General features: G+C 38.8%; 2 protein-coding genes and 3 pseudogenes across 2 annotated transcripts; 1 reads left to right on the plus strand and 4 right to left on the minus strand.

Moving 5' to 3' along the window:
• Positions 1-1,381: 1,381 nt before the first annotated feature.
• Positions 1,382-3,823, minus strand: LOC125199170 (annotated as a pseudogene).
• Positions 3,824-5,970: 2,147 nt separating this feature from the next.
• Positions 5,971-8,826, minus strand: LOC125199169 (annotated as a pseudogene).
• LOC125199160 (pyruvate decarboxylase 2-like) lies at positions 8,615-9,137 on the minus strand. The gene is made up of 2 exons (XM_048097285.1): positions 8,694-9,137; positions 8,615-8,620 (listed from the first exon to the last, which is right to left on the minus strand). The coding sequence occupies exons 1-2, from the start codon at positions 9,135-9,137 to the stop codon at positions 8,615-8,617; spliced, it is 450 nt and encodes a 149-aa protein (XP_047953242.1).
• A 555-nt stretch (positions 9,138-9,692) lies between these two features.
• LOC125199167 (protein NUCLEAR FUSION DEFECTIVE 2-like) lies at positions 9,693-10,875 on the plus strand. The gene is made up of 3 exons (XM_048097287.1): positions 9,693-9,864; positions 10,057-10,151; positions 10,261-10,875. Exons 1-3 carry the CDS (start codon positions 9,799-9,801, stop codon positions 10,661-10,663), a joined length of 564 nt encoding a protein of 187 aa, XP_047953244.1. The 5' UTR covers positions 9,693-9,798; the 3' UTR covers positions 10,664-10,875.
• A 4,924-nt stretch (positions 10,876-15,799) lies between these two features.
• LOC125199155 lies at positions 15,800-20,622 on the minus strand (annotated as a pseudogene).

Below are 20,622 nucleotides of genomic sequence, written 5' to 3' on the forward strand. Positions count from 1 at the left end.
TAATATTACATCCATTTAAAACTGAGCTAGCATTGGTTAAAAATAAGCATTCTAAAGGGTGTTTGCCCTCAACTCGAGCTTTTTTATTTATAAGACGTAGAGACAGGAGATATATCCGACACCGTATTACTTACTCGATCAAATTAATTTTTTCAATGAAAAAATTGCTATATACTTTATTAACCATATAATTTAATGAATATTTAATTAGTGTAATTATAAAATAATTAAGTTCGATTTGTTGTTAAATGAGAGAATAGATATGGAGTATTTAACTAATTAGCACATACTATATGTTTTCATTTGATGAAGTTTCATAAGAATTAGATATGCGAGAAAAGATTATAGATAAAATATTAAATGTGAGATTAACATTATAAAATGACATAAACGAGATTTTTGATGAATAAGAACTGAAAAGAAAGGTACAATCATTTTTTCTATCATATACTCTATGTATAATTAACATAGTCACTCTTATTTTTTTTATTTAGTCGAAGATCTATGGTAATTATAGTGTAAAATGCAATTGAGAGAAAAAACTTAACTCCTATAAAATCTTTCAACATGACGTTGACTGATAGTTGTATTTTTGTACTTGCAATTATTTATCATTTTCGAAGATCTAATGGTCCCAATGGTGTGTATAGTGGGATTGGGATATGTTGACGAACACTAACTTCTCTTTAACAAAAGAACCCAATACTAATAATATTGATAGTAACTTGTTCATGTGGTGAAGAAAACGAAACGTGTAGCCCATACGATGTTGTATGCATAGACATACACTACAGATGCTTTGATTTAGACATATTGTGACACTGATATTTATTTTTAGGTCGACCTCATCCTACAAAAATCACCCATTTTTGAGTTAATGAAAATTGTGTAGTCTCTTGTCAGGTCCCCTATTTTGTGACTAGTGGCAATTAGTGAATTAATTGAAATCCTAATTATTGAGGGACAATTTTGTCTTTATTAGACAAGATTAGGCAAATTGCGCTCAAATTCAATGATATATTTCTAATGGTATTTTTAGTATAGTAGGGTTTTGAATCTTGATCAAAACAAGATTTAATCTTAATACAAAATGCAGGTCAAATCTTGATGATTGGATTTTTGACAATGTAATGATCAATAAAAACCCATTTTACATGGATATCATTATTAATTACTAATTTTTAGGTCATTTTATAAAATCCAAATTTAAGGTCATTTTTAGATTATTTTAGGTATCTTTCTAAAATTACCTAAAAACTTACAAAAAATAACTTTTGTTTAATTTAAAAATGACCTCTGGATTTTAGTTCTGTATTTTATATTACAATTAATTTTTTCATAAATCACAAACCTATTAGTACTATACGAAAGACTATAGTTCAATTGGTGAGATATTTAATCTCACATATTTGAGAGTGATGTTGTAAGTTAACAATTATTGGACCTTATGAAAAATGTTTGACACTTCCATTTCTGAAGCAAAGATTTTCTTACAACCAAGCAGGATTCTTCAAAGCAGTAACCACAGCTTTCACTTGCAGGTAGTTGTTAAGGCTGTAGATCCCCCTTTTCCCGCCCGATGCCGCTCATCTTGTACCCTCCGAACGGTATCCCTGCATCGAACACATCGAAGCAGTTCACCCACACCGTGCCGGCCCTCAACCCCCTCGACACTGTGTTGGCCGTGTCAATGTTTGATGTGAACACGCCCGACGCTAGGCCATACCGCGTCGCGTTTGCTCGTCTTATCACCTCATCGATGTCCCTACCGCCCCAAAATCGATCATTTGTGTAACAATTTTTCCAAATTCGCAATCAAACTAGATTAGTGCAAGACTTACTTGAACTTCAAGATGGATTGGACCGGTCCAAAATCTCGTCCCGTGCTATCAACATATCATCCTGATTCACACACATTCAATTAGTATTGCATAAAGCCATGATCATTTACTAAGTCGATGTGGACTGATTAAATCCACGTTGACTTGGGCTTCTTTGATCCATATCAAAATTAATACGGACGGTGTAAAGACAGCACCTGTACGTTGGAAAACACCGTTGGCTGAATGAAGTAGCCTTTAGACCCGAACTCGCCCCTCCACACTCCAGAGTAGCATTGCTATCAATGCCGGATTTTATGTAACCAAGAACCTTCTGGAACTGCTTTGAGTCGATCTGATAAGATGTCGAAATCAATCATGACTTTCGACTAAGAAGATCGTGACAATGTACTATACAGGAAGCTACCTGTGGGCCTTGTTCGATCTCTTTCTTGAAGGGGTCGCCAACAGTGCGCTTAAGAGCGCGCGCCTTAGCCTTTGCAATGAACTCGTCATAGATCTTCTCGTGGACAAATGTGCGCGAACCAGCACAGCAGCATTGGCCCTACAGATTTGATGGTAGATTTAAGTGATGAAAGTTGATTATGACATTATTGATGATCATCAACAAATTAGGTAGTTAAAGTAACCTGGTTAAAGAAGAGAGCAAAGTGTGCTATCTCAACGGCGCTATCAATATCAGCATCCTCGCATACAATGAATGGAGATTTGCCTCCTAATTCGAGTGTCACCGGCTTAGATTGCTCCGCGCAGCTAGCTCAAGCACGACCTTGCCTGTCTCAGTCGATCCGGTGAAAGCAATCTGCATAAGAGCAGCAGAGTTTTCATTAACTAATAGTAACAAGTTTAAGCAGTTTGAAACACAGAATCAACATATAATGTAAAGTATGTTTGTTTGCAATAACAGATTGACAAAACCTTGTCTACATCCATGTGACTGGCAAGAGCTGCACCGGCAGTTGGACCATATCCGGACACGATATTGAGAACACCATCAGGAAGACCGGCCTAATTAAAAGTCGAAAACAAAATCAAGATATGGATGCAGACTTGAACACATGTACTTATCCTAAGTTAGCTCAGTTGTTAAACAGCAAATTCAACCATGTTACGAATCAAGAAGCTACCTCACGGAACAATTTGGCAACATACAGAGCAGTCAAGGGCGTCTGCTCTGCAGTTTTGAGACAATGGTGTTTCCACAAGCAAGAGCAGGGCCAACTTTCCAAGCAAACATGAGAAGCGGAAAGTTCCATGGAACGATCTGGCCTGCAACGCCAATTGGCTCGTGCAGAACTTGAACAGGCGTGGAGGTCCGTCAGCAGGCACGGTCAGTCCATGGATTTTATCCGCCCAACCTGCACGACTCAGATGAGTTTTGCCTCATTGAACAGCGTATAGGCGACTCAAAGATTGATCAGAGGATATGTTACCAGCGTAGTAATGGAATAATCGAACAAATATTGGAAGTTCAGATGTCAAAGCTTGCAGATATGGCTTGCCATTGTCCCATGTCTCAAGCTGAGCTAGCTCTTCTATGTTTTTCTCGACTAAATCAGCAAAACGCAGCATTATGCGCGACCTTTCCTATATCACCACACTATAAACACACACACACACTCAGTTATTTAACAAATGTAGGGAAGTACAAATGCATATAACCTTACATAAGCACTCATTTTAGGCCATGGCCCTTCGTCAAAGGCCTTACGAGCAGCTGAGACTGCACGGTTAACATCTTCCTTATCGCCCTCAGCAACATGGGCAATGACTTCTCCAGTCCGGGGATCCAACGTGGGGAATGTTTTTCCTGAACAGAGGATTGCTGATTAAATCTAATTCTTGCATAGTACAATGATTGAGGTTGTGATTACCAGATGCTGAATCCACAAATTGGCCATTGATGAAAAGCTTGGTGTGATTAACTTGAACAGAAGGGCTATTGGTTCCTCAACAACTGCAGCACTACTAAACCTCTGCATTCCCCTCCTCAATCCATATTTTTTGCCTATAAAAAAACACATCAATTGTCTAAAACTAACACATACACAAATGTCTTTTAATTTGCATAATTATCAAGTTATCAAAAACTATGATTATCAAGAATATCCACACCCTTCAGTTTCAAAGTCCTAAAACACTTAAATCACGACCAAAAACACAAACTTGTGATCAAACACATTTCATACTAATAAAAACACACAATGGAGGTGAAGTCAGTTACCAAGTGAAGTAACAGTAGAGGGGGAGAGAGAGAACGAGAGAGCATGGTGGAGATTCTGCGACCTGCCATGAATGATGAATCTTTTCCTGTTGTAATGAGAACGGTTTAAATTTTTTCACTCACTCTCCTCTCTATATATCCTCAAAGCCCCTTAAGGCCTGTTTGGTATCCTTCAATAATTATTTGGAAAAGCATATTCCAAAATGGCAAAATTATATTGTAGTAAAAAATAGGTTTTTTAACTACCACCTTTTATAACATATGACGTCCAAATGCATATAATCTAGCAACAGAGAAATGAACCAAAACACTGCATTATTTTCTCCAGAATCCACTCTTTTTTCCTGCATGTTTGTTTTCTTTCAGCCTCTACAGTACACTTAGTGATGAACAGTTATGGTTTACCTTTTTAATGAGGGTTTATAGTTACGTTTAATAATTAATCGCACACCAACCAGAGAAATTAAAGGAACAAAAGAGAGATGTTGCACCAAATTAATTAAAGCAGCTTTTAGTTAATTAATCCGTGGGGACTCTCTCCTCTCCTAGACTCTGCTATCAACCATCTTTCTCCATCAACTAATCGTCGCAAATAATATAAAAGTCAATAAAAATTTTGTTATAATTAATTGCTATTTTTTACATTTTTACCTCGTCAGGAACGCCCACTACAATAAATGTATATAGTACAGTACAAATGAGGCAAAAATGACGTAAAGATTTAAGTACTTACTTGAAATCAATTTTCAACTAAAACAATAATTTCATTTGAAATTTAGTGTTAGGTAAGGCTTAGTTGGTGGATCCATTTCTCGTGTGTCAACCTGCAGCAGCTGTTACAATTTTGTCACAGTTTCGATGTTGTTGTTTACCATGATTTTGTTTTGAGCAAGTTAGTTGGACATGCATCACCTAATTTCTTACTCCTTTACAATTCATTTATATAGATACTTTAAATTGATCAATTTAAGCAGGGGATTCAAAAATGGACTCAGCATTGTCTTCTCTATCATATCAAATGACACATTTTATCATGGAATTATTTAAACAAATTAAGTGCACAAATCTCGTCGTTGTCCATAATTTTGAATTTTATTGTGTTTCTTATTTTCTCTAAAAGACAAAATTAAAGGAACTATTTCGATAACATGTCGTACTTCATGCTCTGTTTTAAAAGAAGAGGGAAATTTTTTGGTCTGTGAGCTTTTTAAGGTACTCCTCCGTCCGATAGAGTCGGTTGGCCATTTCATCCGTCCGCCATTAGGAGTCCCGGTTAGACATTTTATCTTGGGAGTATAAAAAATGACCCCACTTTTCCTTAATTTAGAAGCTCTAATTAATTTTAATCCACTTTGATTGCAAATAATAATATAAATGGGTCTCCGTTCCACTATCACACATTTAAATTATTACATTCAAACTTTTCTTAAAACCCGCACTCAACTCAACTGAACTCTTATTCGTGACGGAGGGAGTATCAATTTTGGTATGTAATATTTGAAAATATGTTGAGGTCTATTATCTTCGATGTAATATCGTTTGAGCTATTTTTTATGTTCAAACTATTAAGGACGAAAATATCCTCAAACACATGAGGGCAGTTCAATATATTTATTCTTTATCCTTTATTAAAAATTAATTTTGATATTTTAATTTTATTTTTGCCCTTTATTGAAGGAGAGAAAAAATGGGAAATAAGAGAGAGAAAGAAGGGACAAAAAATTAAGAGAAATAAATTAAATATTTTAAAAAGAAGATAGAATAAATTTTTCAGTCTTATTGCATAGCATGCATGGGATTAAAATGAAAGTGACTTGTATGTGTGAGTTAATGTGTTTGTTTCTAAGGCTAAGGGTTTCAAGTTCCAGTCCACTATAAAATACTTGTCCTTAAATTTATGTTCAGTATTCATATTAAAATAACTTGTCCCATTTGAGAGCTTTATTTTCGGATGTTCAACAAAAACATAGTGGAACAATGTTTTTAAAGATTGAATTGGAGGAGTGGATTATTGGTCGATAAATTGAAATCCTACTGAGGTTTAGGAGGGCGGCTGTTAGCAGCAGAGACCCTGACCCCACTCTAGCAGCTCTTTGCTGCAATCATCCTTGTGGCAGACTACTTCAATAAAGCACAAGCAATCCTTCTTCTCCGTCGTCGCCGTCTCAATCGCCGCCACCAGCTCCTCCTCACACTGCACCTTCGAAGTCCAGCAGTTTCCTCCCCGTTCCACATCGCCTCCACCAATCCCGTGTAGTTCCAGTTCTTGATCACGTTGTACGGCCCGTCGTGGATCTCCACCTCGATCGTGTATCCCCGTTGTTGATCAAAAATATTATGCTCTTCTGCCCGCACCGTATCATCGTCGACACATCCTGACACGTCACCTAAAATTACAGTGCGGAGCCAGGATTTAAATTTAGAAGGGACAAAAATATTCATAAGCAAATAAATTGTAGGAACTCAAATATGCAAAATTCAACATTTTGAGTTCATCAGCAAGGATGATGTAAAATGGTTTAATAATGAATATTTTTAAAATTCGAATTTTGAAAAATGACCTAAAAACGAACTAACAATAATCTTTGTGTTGCCCAAAAATGATTAGTTCTGCGTTCTGTAATAAGATGTATACTTGTTTTGATCACAATCCCTCAAATAAATGTATAAATTTGAAGAAATATTAGTATACTGTGCAAAATTTTGAGGTTCATGTGGCTCCGCCCTTGCCTGAAAACTCCCGTCACCCGATGCACGAGATCACGCGCTTCTTGGGGACCGACTGCGCATACCCTAACGTGGCTCCCACCGCCCACCCGATCGATCCGTACTGCATCTGGAATTCGTACCTAAAAGACCAACTTTCCCCCTCCAATTATATAAATAAAAATAAAAATAAATGTACAATTAAAACGAAGATCGTTAATTACCCGCATCCTTCCGGCAGCTTGAGCTTCTGGCAGTTGAACCACGAGTCTCCGGTCTCGGCTATGACGGCGGTCTCGCCGGTGAGCAGCTTCTGCACGTGCTGGAACAGCACATTCACCCTCAGCGCCTCCGCGGGCCTCGCTCTTCACAGGCTGCCCATCCGGCACGAAAATCCTCTTATAGTTGTCGAATGCAGTGGTGTTTTTAGTGACCTTTTAGCTAATTCTCTCAAAAAGTCTCTCATGAGCACGCAGCCGAAGGCGGGGCCGTTGCCGACGACGACGCGGTCGGGCTGCACGATGATGGCCTTCTCCTTCTTGAGGAGGAGGGAGTAGCCGACGGAGCTGTAGTCGTTGAAGATGGGGCCGACGAAGATGTAGGCGTCGGCGGACTCCACTATCTCGCCGCAGAAGTGCGTGCCCACCGAGCCCCAGTACGTCCCGATGAAGCGGGGGTGGTGCTCCGGGACCTGCCCCTTGGCCGAGGGCATCGCTGCGACTGGGTAGCCGGATGCGTCCGCGAGCTCCACGAACGCGGACTCTGCCTTGGATAGCCGGAGCTTCGGCCCCCTATCATCACCGTTTTGCCCGCCTTGTTTAGGAATTCCGCTGCGCGTTCACCGCCGCCTCTAGCCCTACCTTGTTGCTTAATCTGTACTTTTGAAATCATTCCGAGAAATTATGAAGTTCGATTTGTTCGCAACTATCTCATGACTATTTTAAAGTGAAGTTGAATCTGATATGACAATTGAAAATTATATACGTGGATATTGCGTTTGTGAATTGAACGATGTTGTCTTTTATTCACTTTCTCATACTCCTATTTCTTATTTGGACAATATCCAATAAATTTCTATTTCAAATTTTCTAACTTTTTACACTGTCTTTTCTTTTGCAAAATTAAACAATTATTTAAAACTCACAACAATATGAAACATCTATTGTGAAACCGGGAGGGTATTAACAAGACGACATCATTTGGTTGAATAACATGAACATTACTCCATCCGTCTACTATGTATAGTCCTTTCATTCCCTTTTCGTTGTCACCAAAATTAGTCATATGGAGTGGAAATCATAAGTTACTCCCAATTTATTCAATTGACCTAAGACATGTTTTAAAATGTAATAGAAAATGAGTTAAAAAGTAAGTGGCATGTTGGTCCTACTTTTATATTATATTAGTTTTATAATAAAATGTGAGTGAGAATGAGTTAGTGGAATATGTGGTCATCATACAAAATGGTAAAAGTGAAAGATGACAAATTTTTAGAGACGGACGGAAATAGAAATAAGTGACAAATTTTCAAAGACGGGGAGTATTTTTTAAAAATCCATGGGTTTCATCCTAAAACCAATTGGTGTAGGTATCGAACTAAGTGTCTAAGTTGACCCAACACGGATTTTAAGAAATGTAATGAAACTTGGTGGAAAAATTTAGTGGATGGGTGAGTTATGAATATGTATACCTTGAGAGAGAGAGAAAGGGATAGGATCTATTGCAAATGTAGGATGAGGCAAACCAGGCAAATTGCAGCTGATGCTAATGTAGACCGGTTTACTCTCCATCAGTGCCGTCGAGATGGCTTTATCAATTTGTTCATGTGCATCATCCAAGTGACTCACAACTGCCTAAAACATAACATAATCAAGTGGAGTATTAAAATTTAATCGTGGCATGCCCTGCAATATTAGTAGTACCTGATAACACGTGACTGTTTTGAAACACTTAAGCTCTTGGCTGAAATCGGGCAATCCGATGGTGTGGTGGAGGATGCGGTTGGTGCCGTAGTCATTGGTGTTGGGGCCACCGACGATGCAGATCACGGGGAGATTCTCGCTGTATGCGCCGGCGATGGCGTTGATCACGCTGAGGCCGCCCACCGTGAACGTGACGACGCATGCGCCGACGCCGCGCGCGCGGGCGTATCCGTCGGCCGCGTAGCCGGCGTTGAGCTCGTTGCAGCAGCCGACGTTGGTGAGGCCGGGCTCGGCGATGAGGTGGTCGAGGAGGGTGAGGTTGAAGTCGCCGGGGACGGAGAAGACGTCGGTGGCGCCGATCTGGACGAGGCGGCGGGCGATGTGGCGGCCGAGCGTGGCCGAGGGTCGGTGGTGGGGCCGTGGTGGGGCCCGCCCGGCGTGCATGTGTCGACGGAGCTTGATTTGGTGTCCATGGCGATAGGGGAGAGTGTGGTGTTGAAATGTGGGGGAGAATGGGTCTTATTTATAGTGGCTTGGATATCGGGAAATTAGGACTTTCACAATTGCTATGAATTTGGTGTAGTAAATTTGTTAGTGTTTTCTTGCGGAAGGAGATTATCTCCCTAATTAATGTGTACCGTTAGAAATGAAAACGGATCGTACGCTCCCATGAAACTATGCAACAAAGCTTTTATACGAAATTATTTAATTAAGCCAATCCTATGGGCTGAGAGTAATTTTGGCCAACCTTGGTTTACAAGTTTTTTCAATTTAAGGCTATTCAGATTGTCATTTTTTCGGGACTATAAATTTTTTTAACTCAAATCCTATAAAATTGTTGGGCTATTCGGGTCAATCCATGGATATCGCCCGGATCAAATTCACATCCCTGAAATGATGTTATGTACATATTGGGCCTGTAAATAAAGGCTCAAGAGGCCCAACAATCAGTATCACTTACCACTAAATAAACTGTGAAAAAAAATGGTGTTATTGTTGACTTGAGTTTCAGAAGGGTAAAGGTAAAGATCACTCACTATCAGCAGTTCATCTTTCAAATTCACTGATTTTCCATCGTCGTAGCATCGATTACGGAGAGCGAACCATGGGTTTTAGGGTTTCTATTCTACTCCTTTTTCTCTTGGTTACCGTCCTTTCCTCCTCAGCGCAGGTAATCTCTCTCTCTCTCTCTCTAAATAACTAATTAAAATGTGGTACATGAACTTGCATAAGCACGATCATTGAAAACCTTGCTTTTCATCATTTTGAGAAAAAAAGCACACATAAAAATGTATATGCTAAGTTATTTGTGTTCGTGCGTGTCGGTGCTTTCCATTTCTTCAGTTTTGTTTTTTGGCAATAGGCATTTTCCGAGGAAGAATCATCTTTGCCGGAGCTCTCGTTAACACTGCCGTCGTCTTTCTCAAAATCACTCGCTAATCTACAAAAGGAGATCAAGTAAGCCTCTGTGTATTCACAAACACCATTTATGCGTATTTTGTTCCTATGCAATTTTGTGACCTTAAATTTTCTCTATGCTTAAATTTGTTGAATTATTCTGTGTTAGCTATACATTTAATGGAGTGGGATTGCTGCGACGTGCAATGACACACTCCTCCTACTCAGAGGAGAACAACAAGGCTCTGAGTGTGTTGGGAGAAAGTGTAATTGAAACCTCTGTGGCGCTGCAATCACTGAGGAGAGATGTGGATATTTCTGCCAAGGATTTGAACCTTGCCATCTCTGAGGCCTCTAAGGTGGAGGGTTCCTGCAATGCTGAGGGAATTCGGCTCAGTTTGCAGAATGTTGTGAGAGTTGCAACCAACACCGATGCCACAGCTCCTTCTGTGGTCTGTGGTGCGTTCCGTGCACTTTTCGGGGCAATTGCAATTGATGCTGGGAGTTCAGATGAGGCCGGGAAGGTCTATGGAAAAATCCGTGCTGGAGTTGGGAGTGCGGTGACTATGTAGGTAAAGGCTGTTAATATTAGATGTGTGTTTTTGGAACTGTATAATACCACTGATGTATGCACTTGTTAGTTCTAAGAGTTGTGATCTTTGCTCAATGTTATGTGTTTGAATTCGGTATATCGAGTGTTCTGTGTATATTACTTGACTGTGTGTTTAAGCATTTCATGGTGAAATTGATGGTTGCAGCTTGTTTGACAGGCTAGTTTCTTTAACTTTTCAGCTGTCTTATAAATGGCTCTTAGTCTGGTTCTTGAACTTGTGAAAAATTAGTACAAAATTGTAAGCAAAAGGCCTCGTTCAATATTCACAAATGCTTATTTTACTAAGAGTAGTTCATATGTAGGCAGCATAATATGACTTTTAGTTTTCTTCAACCATTGTTCTCATGTTTCTTTCTTGGGACAAGGAAAGGGACTTCAGGTCTCTTTGGATTCTCATATTACAGATGCAAGCCTAGGATAAACTATCCTTATATAACTGCCTCAACGTCCTTGAAACCAGATATTTTCTATTGGTAGGGATAAATTGTGTCTGTTTGTTGCTAGTAAACACTTTATCGTCCATCTTCATGTTCATATTCTATGAGAACTGCTCATGTATAGTCGTGCACATATGTTGGATACGATAGGTATCTCATTTGGGCTATCCTATTCGATCTGTCAACTCTCATGATTGTGATCCTATATGGAGATGGGTGAAGAAGAAACATAATGTAACAAAAGTGTGTTTCAACAAATATTTGCTGGTTTTTGTGACATTTCCTGCATTTAGTAGAAAGTGGGATATCCTGGATTTAATATAAAGTGACATTTATGTAGATTTTTGTGTTTGGGAGATTAATACTCCTACGATGTAACACGTTGAAATGCACATAACACATTCATTCTGTTATTTATTTTCAGTCTGCATTTCTATTTTTTTATTCTATAGTTTTTTTCAGATTGTTTTTCTTCTTTTGGTGATATTCTAGTATCTATGTACACACACACATGTGGTTATATATGTGTATGCTGTATGCTTGCCTTGTCTTTAAAAAAGTTGTGTGTGTTACTAGCTGGTATATGCATTGCCAGTATTGAAAAATTGAGAACATGTTATATTTATGAATAGACATAAAAAGCTAGAAAAGAGATCTTCCATTTATTTGTACAGCTGCCGTAGATGGTCAAGTTAGTTAGGTTGGCCATCCAGCCTCTTAAAATAATCTGGATTTTGTTAAATACAGACATAGAATACAGCTGCGGTAAAGTCTCAAGTTAGTTAGTTTTGCCATCTAGCTTCATAAAATAATCTGTACATTTTCAAACAATCATATTTTAGCATATCCTAATTCTTAGGTGTTTTGGTAAAGGAGACTTGTCTTTTAAATATGTGTTTTCTTTAAAAATGTTTTTGTTTTGGCAAGGTTGGTGGCTGTCTTCCTACAATTACAATTAAGAACTTTTGTTAATACTTCATTTTAATTAAAACTTATATAATGTACTTATTGACAAATCAAATGCGATGTAAAAGACCCATTAAATTTATAGATCTAATTGGCGAGATCAATATATTATACTCTTATACATGGTGACAAAAGAAGCAAATTTGATTATTTCATCATCGAAAGTTTAGTGTTTTCTAATCTTAAACATTCCGTTTATAAACATGAAATTATAATATACTCCCTCTCTCACGAAAAATAGGTACTTTGTGAGTGGCAGAGTTTTAATTTAGAATGTAGTGGTAATGTGGAATGTGGTAGTGGAATGTGGAGTTCATATTATTAGTAAGAAAAGGAAAATAAATATAAAAAAAGTAGTATTAATGGAATGTGAGTCCATTTATTTGAATGTCTTATTTTTGTGACAACAAAAATGACAAATTTGTCTTCTTTTTTTGGACGGAGGAAGTAGTAAAAAAGATGCTCAAAAGTTATACTCCATGATGATACTTGGAAGTAAGATATGAATATCAGAATATGCATGACTTATGAGTACCATAGTCAAGTCTTTTGAAAATTATATACTCCCCGTTCGATAAAAATATGTCATTTAGGAATTAGGATTGACAAATATTTCAATCAATTTATAAAGTAAAAGAGAAAGAGACAAAATAGTTGAAATTATGTAACGGATGATGGAGCCCATGAATACTCCTCCGACCCATAGAAGTATGGAGCAATGGGTATGACACGTGAATTAAGAAAAAATTGGTAAAATAAGAGAGGGAGGTGAATGGTATGGTAAAGTAAGAGTAAAAATAATGTTAGTAGATAGTGGGACATACATTATTAAATCAATATAACTTTCGAAAATGGAATGCACATATTTTGTGGGCGGACGAAAATGGAAAGTGTGTATATTTTTATAGGACGGGAGGTAGGTCTTATTTAATGCTTTAAGACCTAATCTAAAATCAGACTAAATCTCCACTCTTGGATTTTAAAATGAGTGGATGAGATTAAAGCTCACAAATCTCATAGATAGTAGACAAAATATCAAAAAGGGTAATATCGTCATTCATGTTATCATACGATAATTTTCGTGGGTGTTTTTATATCAGCATTGTGTATTACAAATATCAACAATATGATATAAGAATATCAACATTAGATCTAGAAAATATCAACACATATTTATTGAGATTTTTACATAGTTTTATTGAGATTTTTGATGTATTTGTTGATAAAAATCCAGTATCAACTTTACAAAACTAAAATAAAAAATATCAAATTTCATCATCCGAACGTTGTCGGAACATATGCAATTGAGATCTCGTTGGAATCCTTATTAAATTATCTTTAATTTGATATATTTTTTGAAAAAATAATTTAAATTGAGAGAGTTACATAAATTTAAAGATTTGAGATGATTTTGAGGAGAGAAAGTAGTTAGTTATAATTACTACTAGATTTGACATTAATACCATTTTAATTTAATTAATAATTATTTAAATTTAAAATATATTAACTTGCTTATATTAACACAGATCTTCTCATCTAATGGTTGAAAATTGATCTCAATTTGGGATTGGTAATTAGTTAGCAATTAATTATATCCGGACTGATTGGTAATTAGTAGAATTGATTATATCCGGATGAAGTACTAAAGTAAAAGAGAAAGGAAAAAATATTGTCATAAATGGATATTGGTTGTTTTTATGGGAGGAATGGAATATGAGATTGATATATCTAATTAATGAGTATTCATGTGACTATATTCATATTAGCAATTGAACATTTAAAGTTAAAAGAACCATCTTTGATTTCAGTGGATTTTCACGTGAATAATGTATTCTTACTAACTTTACTAGTAGTACTTTATATTATTGGCGCGATAGTTTAACCAAACTTCCTGACTGCACCGTTTTACACTTGAGCCCTTTTTGGGCCGATATTTTTCCAAATCAATAATTATTCTCTTCAGCCGTTATGTGCTGCAAAAGCAGAGCTCGAGAGAGAAATGAGTGAGAAGAAAATACTTCGCGGACCATAACACTCTCCCCCGCGCCGCCTATACAACTCTATACATACAATGGATCCTCGCGAAACCCCGATCCAGATCACACAACCGCTCGACAATTCCTCCGAATCGCTCTTCCGCCGCCGCGGCTGCTTCAGCTTCCCCTGCTTCGACCGGGACCCCGCGGGCCCCACGTGGTGGCAGAGAATACGCCCCTCCTTCTGGTCTCGCGGCGTCGGCGCGGTGATGAAGATCCGCGAATGGTCGGAGCTGGTCGCCGGCCCTAGGTGGAAGACGTTCATCCGGCGCTTCAATCGGAACCGCAGCGCCGGAAAGCACGCCAATTTCCAATACGATCCGTTGAGCTACGCCATGAATTTCGACGACGGCAGCGGGGAATTCGCGCCGGAAGGGGACGACGCCGACGGCTACTATTACGCGTCGCGGAATTTCTCGTCGAGGTACGCCAAGGGCTCGATGGACCTCGGCACCGATGGGCCCACCTTCGTCTAGCTGTACACGCCACACTTGTGTTTTTTCTTTTCATGTTCAGTCAATTATTTGGATTAAAAAACTACATTATTTTTTATGATTGTTTTGTTTGCGAATTAGATAGTGTATTTGATCTCAAATGCAGGCTCTTCCGACGTCGTTTCTTTTTTGTTCCTGAACTATTAGAACTGTTGTGTTTATATTTGAATATATGTAGATGCGTGCAAGCTTTAAAGATTTCATTTTTTGTTTTATGTGACTCATGGATTTAATTATTATTGTTGTTTCTTGTTGGCGGTTTAAACTTTAAAGTTTTGATGTGGATTAGTCAAATTGGAAGTGATGCTTCTTTTTCGTGAGTTTTTTTAAACATTATCTCATTTGGTGAAGCATGTAGATAGAAGATATGACAGGGTAGTGCTTCTTTATTACTCTTGACATGAAAATATCCACTTTCTTAGTGCGCGAATTTTGAACCAAATAATGGACAAAGACGAATAGATAAAAGCACTTTTTATTTATTTATTTACTACTTTCTCCCTCACCATTTAGATGTTCACCATTCCTTTTTAGCTTATCTCATTTAAAATGTTCAATTTTCATATTTGAAAACAAATTACACTATATTACACTTAATATCCAACTACCTTTCATCTCCCTATTATATCTGCACTAAATATTTTTTTCTAAAACTCAGGCCATTTATGATTATGGACATATTGAACGAGACAAAGATAGTGCGTATTTTAAAAGAGAATTAATATTGTTTCTCCATTTATTCTAAACTCAAAACATTCAACTTACTGGATGGAGTAAAAACATAACTCCTATCTTATTAATTAGATTACTTTTATAATCAGATCAAGAGCTGATGTTCTCTTGATTGTATTATACTATCATACTATATTATTATAGCAACTTAGTTAATTGTTGTGTACTTGCATTAGCATTTCAAACTTTACTATGAACATTAACAATTCAACTTTAAGAATCAACACACCTACATGGTTCCATCTAATGCATTTATTTTTAAATAAAAATAAAAATTTCATAAGTTAGTTTTTTCTTCCAAAAAATTATGTCTACACATATATTTTAATACTAATAAAATTTAAATTTAAAATTAATTAATTTTAAGCAGATCAACTTTCCAAAAACATAATTACGGATAATATTAAACATAAAAAGGAAAACAAAAAGATTGAAAATGCAGAATAGCTAACAATGATAGTAGTAGAAGTGGTCTGTAGATGCTATGCTACATGAAAGTGTAAAATAGTAAAACCAAACTAGTAGTACTAGTAGTATTTTTTTTTTCATATGGCATTGTCGAATTTTTGGCGAAACCCCTATCATCACAACAAAACTTAGTTAATTTCGTCTCAAAATTCCGATCTTAGAAATTTAGAATATATAGTCAGTCCCTACTAAAACAAATTTCTACATCCGCGCCAGCATGTCACTCAACAGAGTACTCAAGCAGCATCTTACTTTTAGCTTCCTTTATGTCCATCAGGATATCACCCACACTCCATGGAAACCCTAGGCAGTTCTGGCTGCCACTCGAGTAGCTCGAGTGGTACGTCACATAATACCACGCCGATGCCAGCTTCTGCTGCTCCTCCCCTCGCTCCCGCAGCTGCTCCTGAACCACCCCTTCACCTCCTTCATCAAGCTCTTCACCGACACCAAGATCCGCTCCCTCACCTCTCCATACCTCCGGTTATCGTACTGCAAGTACCGACTTGCGATGCAGATTCCCGGTTAGAATCTCCACTTCGCTCTCTGCATCGTAGTAACTGAAAAGCGCATTCATCCTGTCTATGTACTGTTCCTTGTGGCTCTCAGCAGCTGCAATGAAGGACTCGAGCCATCGACGATGAGATCCGGATCAAATGCGTCTGCTGGGATCTCATCTGGAAAGACCGGGTCCGGCTTCATCTCCTTGATGAACTGAATGGTGGCGCGATAGAGCTTGCCTAACGCGCCATGTGAGACATAGGTGGGCTTCTCCCACCTCTCCATGAAATCGGGAAACTCTCTGGGTTTTAGATACCTTGGCATCTCAGCCGGAGCACCTGTTTTCGCAAAGTCGACTGCCATAGAATGAAGGTTTGCTAACTCGAGGCATTTGGAGCTGAGAGCTTTTTCGGGTTCACAGTCCGCTGTGACCAAATGTGCATTAGAGATTGCGCCCAGAGTGTCGCTGATCATGTAATCGGCGAAGAACGTTTGTATTTCCTGAAAAAAAAATGCAGAAAAATAGGTAATGGAACTAATAAAAACAAGATAAAAAGCAAGTTTCAGAATTCAGACTACCTCTAAGGTCACTTCATGGTCCATGATGCGTGGCCGTCGCCCGGTGTAGTCCATCGGGGTCACAGTGCGAGGTGGGATGAGATCTATGTCCCAGCTTATGAAATAGAGATCACCATCAAGATCTCCACCAGAGCATTCATTCGGATGAGGCCTGCAAAACCATCACGTCAATTCCTACCAGAAACACGAATAGCTAATACGCAAGAACCTAAGAAAGAAAGAAAAATGTACCTTTCTCCTTTCTGGGGGAAAACAAGGCAATCCACCATATTATCCTCCAGTAGTTTCACGTCGAATATAGCTTCAAGAACTCTGACATCACCTGGATGGAGGCATGGGTTTTTTGTCACCACAACTTTGCCTTTAAGGACGGAAGTAGTCTCATTCACCCTTTGGAAAAAAGGCTGATCTCCACCCTCCAACTCGGCTGTGTTCATGGTTAGTCTAACAAAACCTGGCCATACTCCAAAGTCCCGGACTCATCTAGGCATCCAACTAAAACGCGGCCCTTTGGGACAAAGATGCGACCCTGCTTCAGTATATCCGAGATCTGGTTCTCAAGATGCGATTGTAGCATTGTCAGAAGATATGGCTCTTTTTTTGGTTCATAGCCCTGGAGCAACATTCTTGACATGAAGCTTTTCATATCACCCCCACCGGTGCTCTCCAACACGTTCAGCGCTGCCTTGGCGTTCGTCAGCATTGTTCCCAGCAGTTGTAGTTGCTGGTCTTGCATTGCCAAAAACACGCTATCCTTGACTCCCAAAGTTGAAAACAAAGTAATGATTTCTCTGTTCAAGTAGCACGGCTGGGACTCGCTCCACTTTGTAATGTTGAGCATGCAATTCGAGGACTCAAATTTAAGCATGCTGCTTCGCAGTGAAAGTTTCCGGAAGGAATGCCGGTTGACAGCTATCACCCCTTTATAGCCGCCTAGCGGATCTGAAACGCCGATGGGACATGAGACAAACCCAACTTCCTGACAACTTCTCTAGCAAATGCAGTGGAAATCTTTCCAATTCCATCTGAGAAACAATGTTTCACGCCATCGGAAACAGCTTCAATGTCAGGAATAAGATCTACATCCCTCGGACTGACCTGCAGAGTTTGCACCGACGAGCTGAACATCTGACCCATCCGCGCTGCACATTTTGAGATGCTTCGGATCTTATTGAAACATCCCATCCACTCTCTGATATCATCTGCTTTGACATGATCGTTCAAGCAAACATCCAAACTGAGTTCGAACGCAGTTGACTGGCAGAAAAAGCCAAGAATTCGAACTTTTTGTCTCCAATGACAATCCCATCCCGGAGAACAGAGACTATTCTGCGATAGATGTCCGTTCTATAAGGCTTTGCAAAGATGCCCTTCATTATGCTTGTGGAAACTGCACCCACAGAAAGCCTGCCCCAATCTTCATCAACAAAGGTGACTCTCATGAAGTCTGAAGCGTAATCAGCAAAGTTCTTCACAATGTAGTTTGAGGATTCAAGTTCAGGACCCAAGCAAAATATCTTAGTTGGAGTCACCATAACTCTATGACAGCTCATTATGTTATGCTCGATCAGTCTCTTGGAAGCCGCTGAAGGAAGATTCTGCAATTGTGAGTGGTAATGGAAGGTTGGTTCTCGATAAATGACTTAGGTTCATAACAAGTAGAGGGCAACTTGTGCATTTCCTTGAGAATTAACAGAGCAGTATCCATGTCCATGTTGCTAAGGACCTGAAATACATCGTTGTTTATCGCTGAAAGGCTCAACTTTGACGATGCACCAGTGAATTAATCTGAAAAAGGACCTCATAAGGTACTTGAAAATCCAGTTATTTTTCACAATTGGAACTAAATTGGAGGCATGTTCAAACTGCACTTCCTCAAACCATAGTTCAGTCACATCTTTGCGTAGTACGGCAAAGATGTGTATAGGTCTACATTTGAGAATCCTTCTTCAATCTCCCAGCAGAGTGCGGACAAATATCCAATTGACTTGATACCCGAAAATCAGTTGTTCGAACCCATATAAAGTCATTATCTTCTTTGCAGATGTGATACCTATCAGTAGTGAATCTTGATGCAATCTTTGGCCCAGAAACCTTTTTGAATACTTTTGGTGCATGTCTAAGCTGGGGAATAGAAAGGAAAGAATAAAGCTAGACTGCAACTAGAATTGACTCATACAAATTCTAACAAAACAAACAATTCCAAACAGAAATATATCAATGCATGATCTATAGGCGTAGAACAAAGAAGACTTCAACTTGGACATGATCAGTGAATAGTGAAATGGGTACAAAATGAAAACAAATAAATGGCACGCGTATGACCATAAATATAAACACAACAAGCTAAGTAAAGCCTTCATAGAGTATACATGACCCAGTTCACTATCTTTCTGCAGTTGTTTTTTTTGTTAAACATTGGTCATGATAAACAACAGTTAGCTCTTTTGGAATTGAGAAAGAAAAAGATTCAAAAGCAATGAACCTAAGATGCCAACAAGTGGGAAGAAAGGACATTTTGCTCATCTAATTTCCAAACCCGAATAAGCCAACACAAATCTTCAAACTTAGTAACAGTTTCTCCACATCGTATCACCATGTATAAGCTCTTCGACCGTATCTTGTATGTCCATACATCTATTAAGGACAAGTGCAGCAAGCCTTATACACAGATCTCCTTTACGAATAATAAGCCTCTACATTATTTAAGCAGTACAACCAAATAAATCAATCATAACCACTAACTCACACCAACCAAACTTCAAGAAATCATCGTAATAGACGCCAACCAGTTCATGTATACATTAATTCATCATTCTGATCAAACTGGAATAAAATAAACACGAAATGCCAACTGCTAACAAAACCAGAAAGCCCTACTCCAATAATCAAATTAAGAACAATAGAAACTTGATCACCACCCAAACTAAACAGTAACTAGAAGGAAACTATAGCCATACAGCATTCATCATCGCACAATACTTAAAGAAACACATTCTACAGGAGAACTTGTGCAGAAACCCCAAAACCTTAAGCATAGAAATCCAAACCACTAAAAAATGCAAAAAACCATACCTTCAAAAGAATGGCGTTAACCTTCTTATGACCCTTATCCAAGCAACACGGTCCGCTCTCCAAAACATCCCCAAATTGCACCTCCAATTTGTAGCTTTGGAGCTCGTGTTCCACAAAAAAATGGATGCTTTTCCTGTCAGGCATAAACCAGAGCTTCATTCCACCCCAAGATTCCAAAGTCCCCATGCAATCAGGCCTAATCATGATCCCAGCAAACAGGAGCGAGCCGGGCCGCCTCCGACCCGGTAAACCGGGTCTACGGGTCGAATGATGATTTCTTCCAATGAGTGGGCGAGTGTGAGGTAATAGCCGTTGAAGAGGAGGTTCCGGTGCTGGGAGAGGGATAAAGCTTCGATCTTGGCTTCTGGGCTCTCGAATTGGACGCGGCCATGGCCTCTGGACTTCCAGTTGTCACGCTCCGTGAAGATTTCGACGGCGTAGAGGGTGTCTGGTCCGAGGAGGGACTCGAGGAATGCCTGGAGGTCTTTGGCTATGGCTATGGGTGGGATGTTGGATACCTTTACTGTGAGAGTGGGTCTTGCCTCTGAGAGACAGGGGATGATCATGGTGAGCGAGGGAGAGAAGACGGGGTGTTTCTGTTGTGTGTCGAGTGTGAATTTTGATGGACTT

The sequence above is a fragment of the Salvia hispanica genome, unplaced genomic scaffold (assembly GCF_023119035.1).
Source record: "Salvia hispanica cultivar TCC Black 2014 unplaced genomic scaffold, UniMelb_Shisp_WGS_1.0 HiC_scaffold_406, whole genome shotgun sequence".
Lineage (NCBI taxonomy): Eukaryota > Viridiplantae > Streptophyta > Magnoliopsida > Lamiales > Lamiaceae > Salvia > Salvia hispanica.

What these genes read in the sequence shown, in the direction of transcription:
- LOC125199160 (XM_048097285.1), bottom strand. Translation starts at nt 9,137, where the DNA reads ATGCACGCCGGGCGGGCCCCACCACGGCCCCACCACCGACCCTCGGCC.
- LOC125199167 (XM_048097287.1), top strand. Translation starts at nt 9,799, where the DNA reads ATGGGTTTTAGGGTTTCTATTCTACTCCTTTTTCTCTTGGTTACCGTC. An exon ending in TCCTTTCCTCCTCAGCGCAG is followed by an intron (nt 9,865 to 10,056) that starts GTAATCTCTCTC and finishes TTTTGGCAATAG; the next exon opens with GCATTTTCCGAGGAAGAATC. An exon ending in AATCTACAAAAGGAGATCAA is followed by an intron (nt 10,152 to 10,260) that starts GTAAGCCTCTGT and finishes ATTCTGTGTTAG; the next exon opens with CTATACATTTAATGGAGTGG.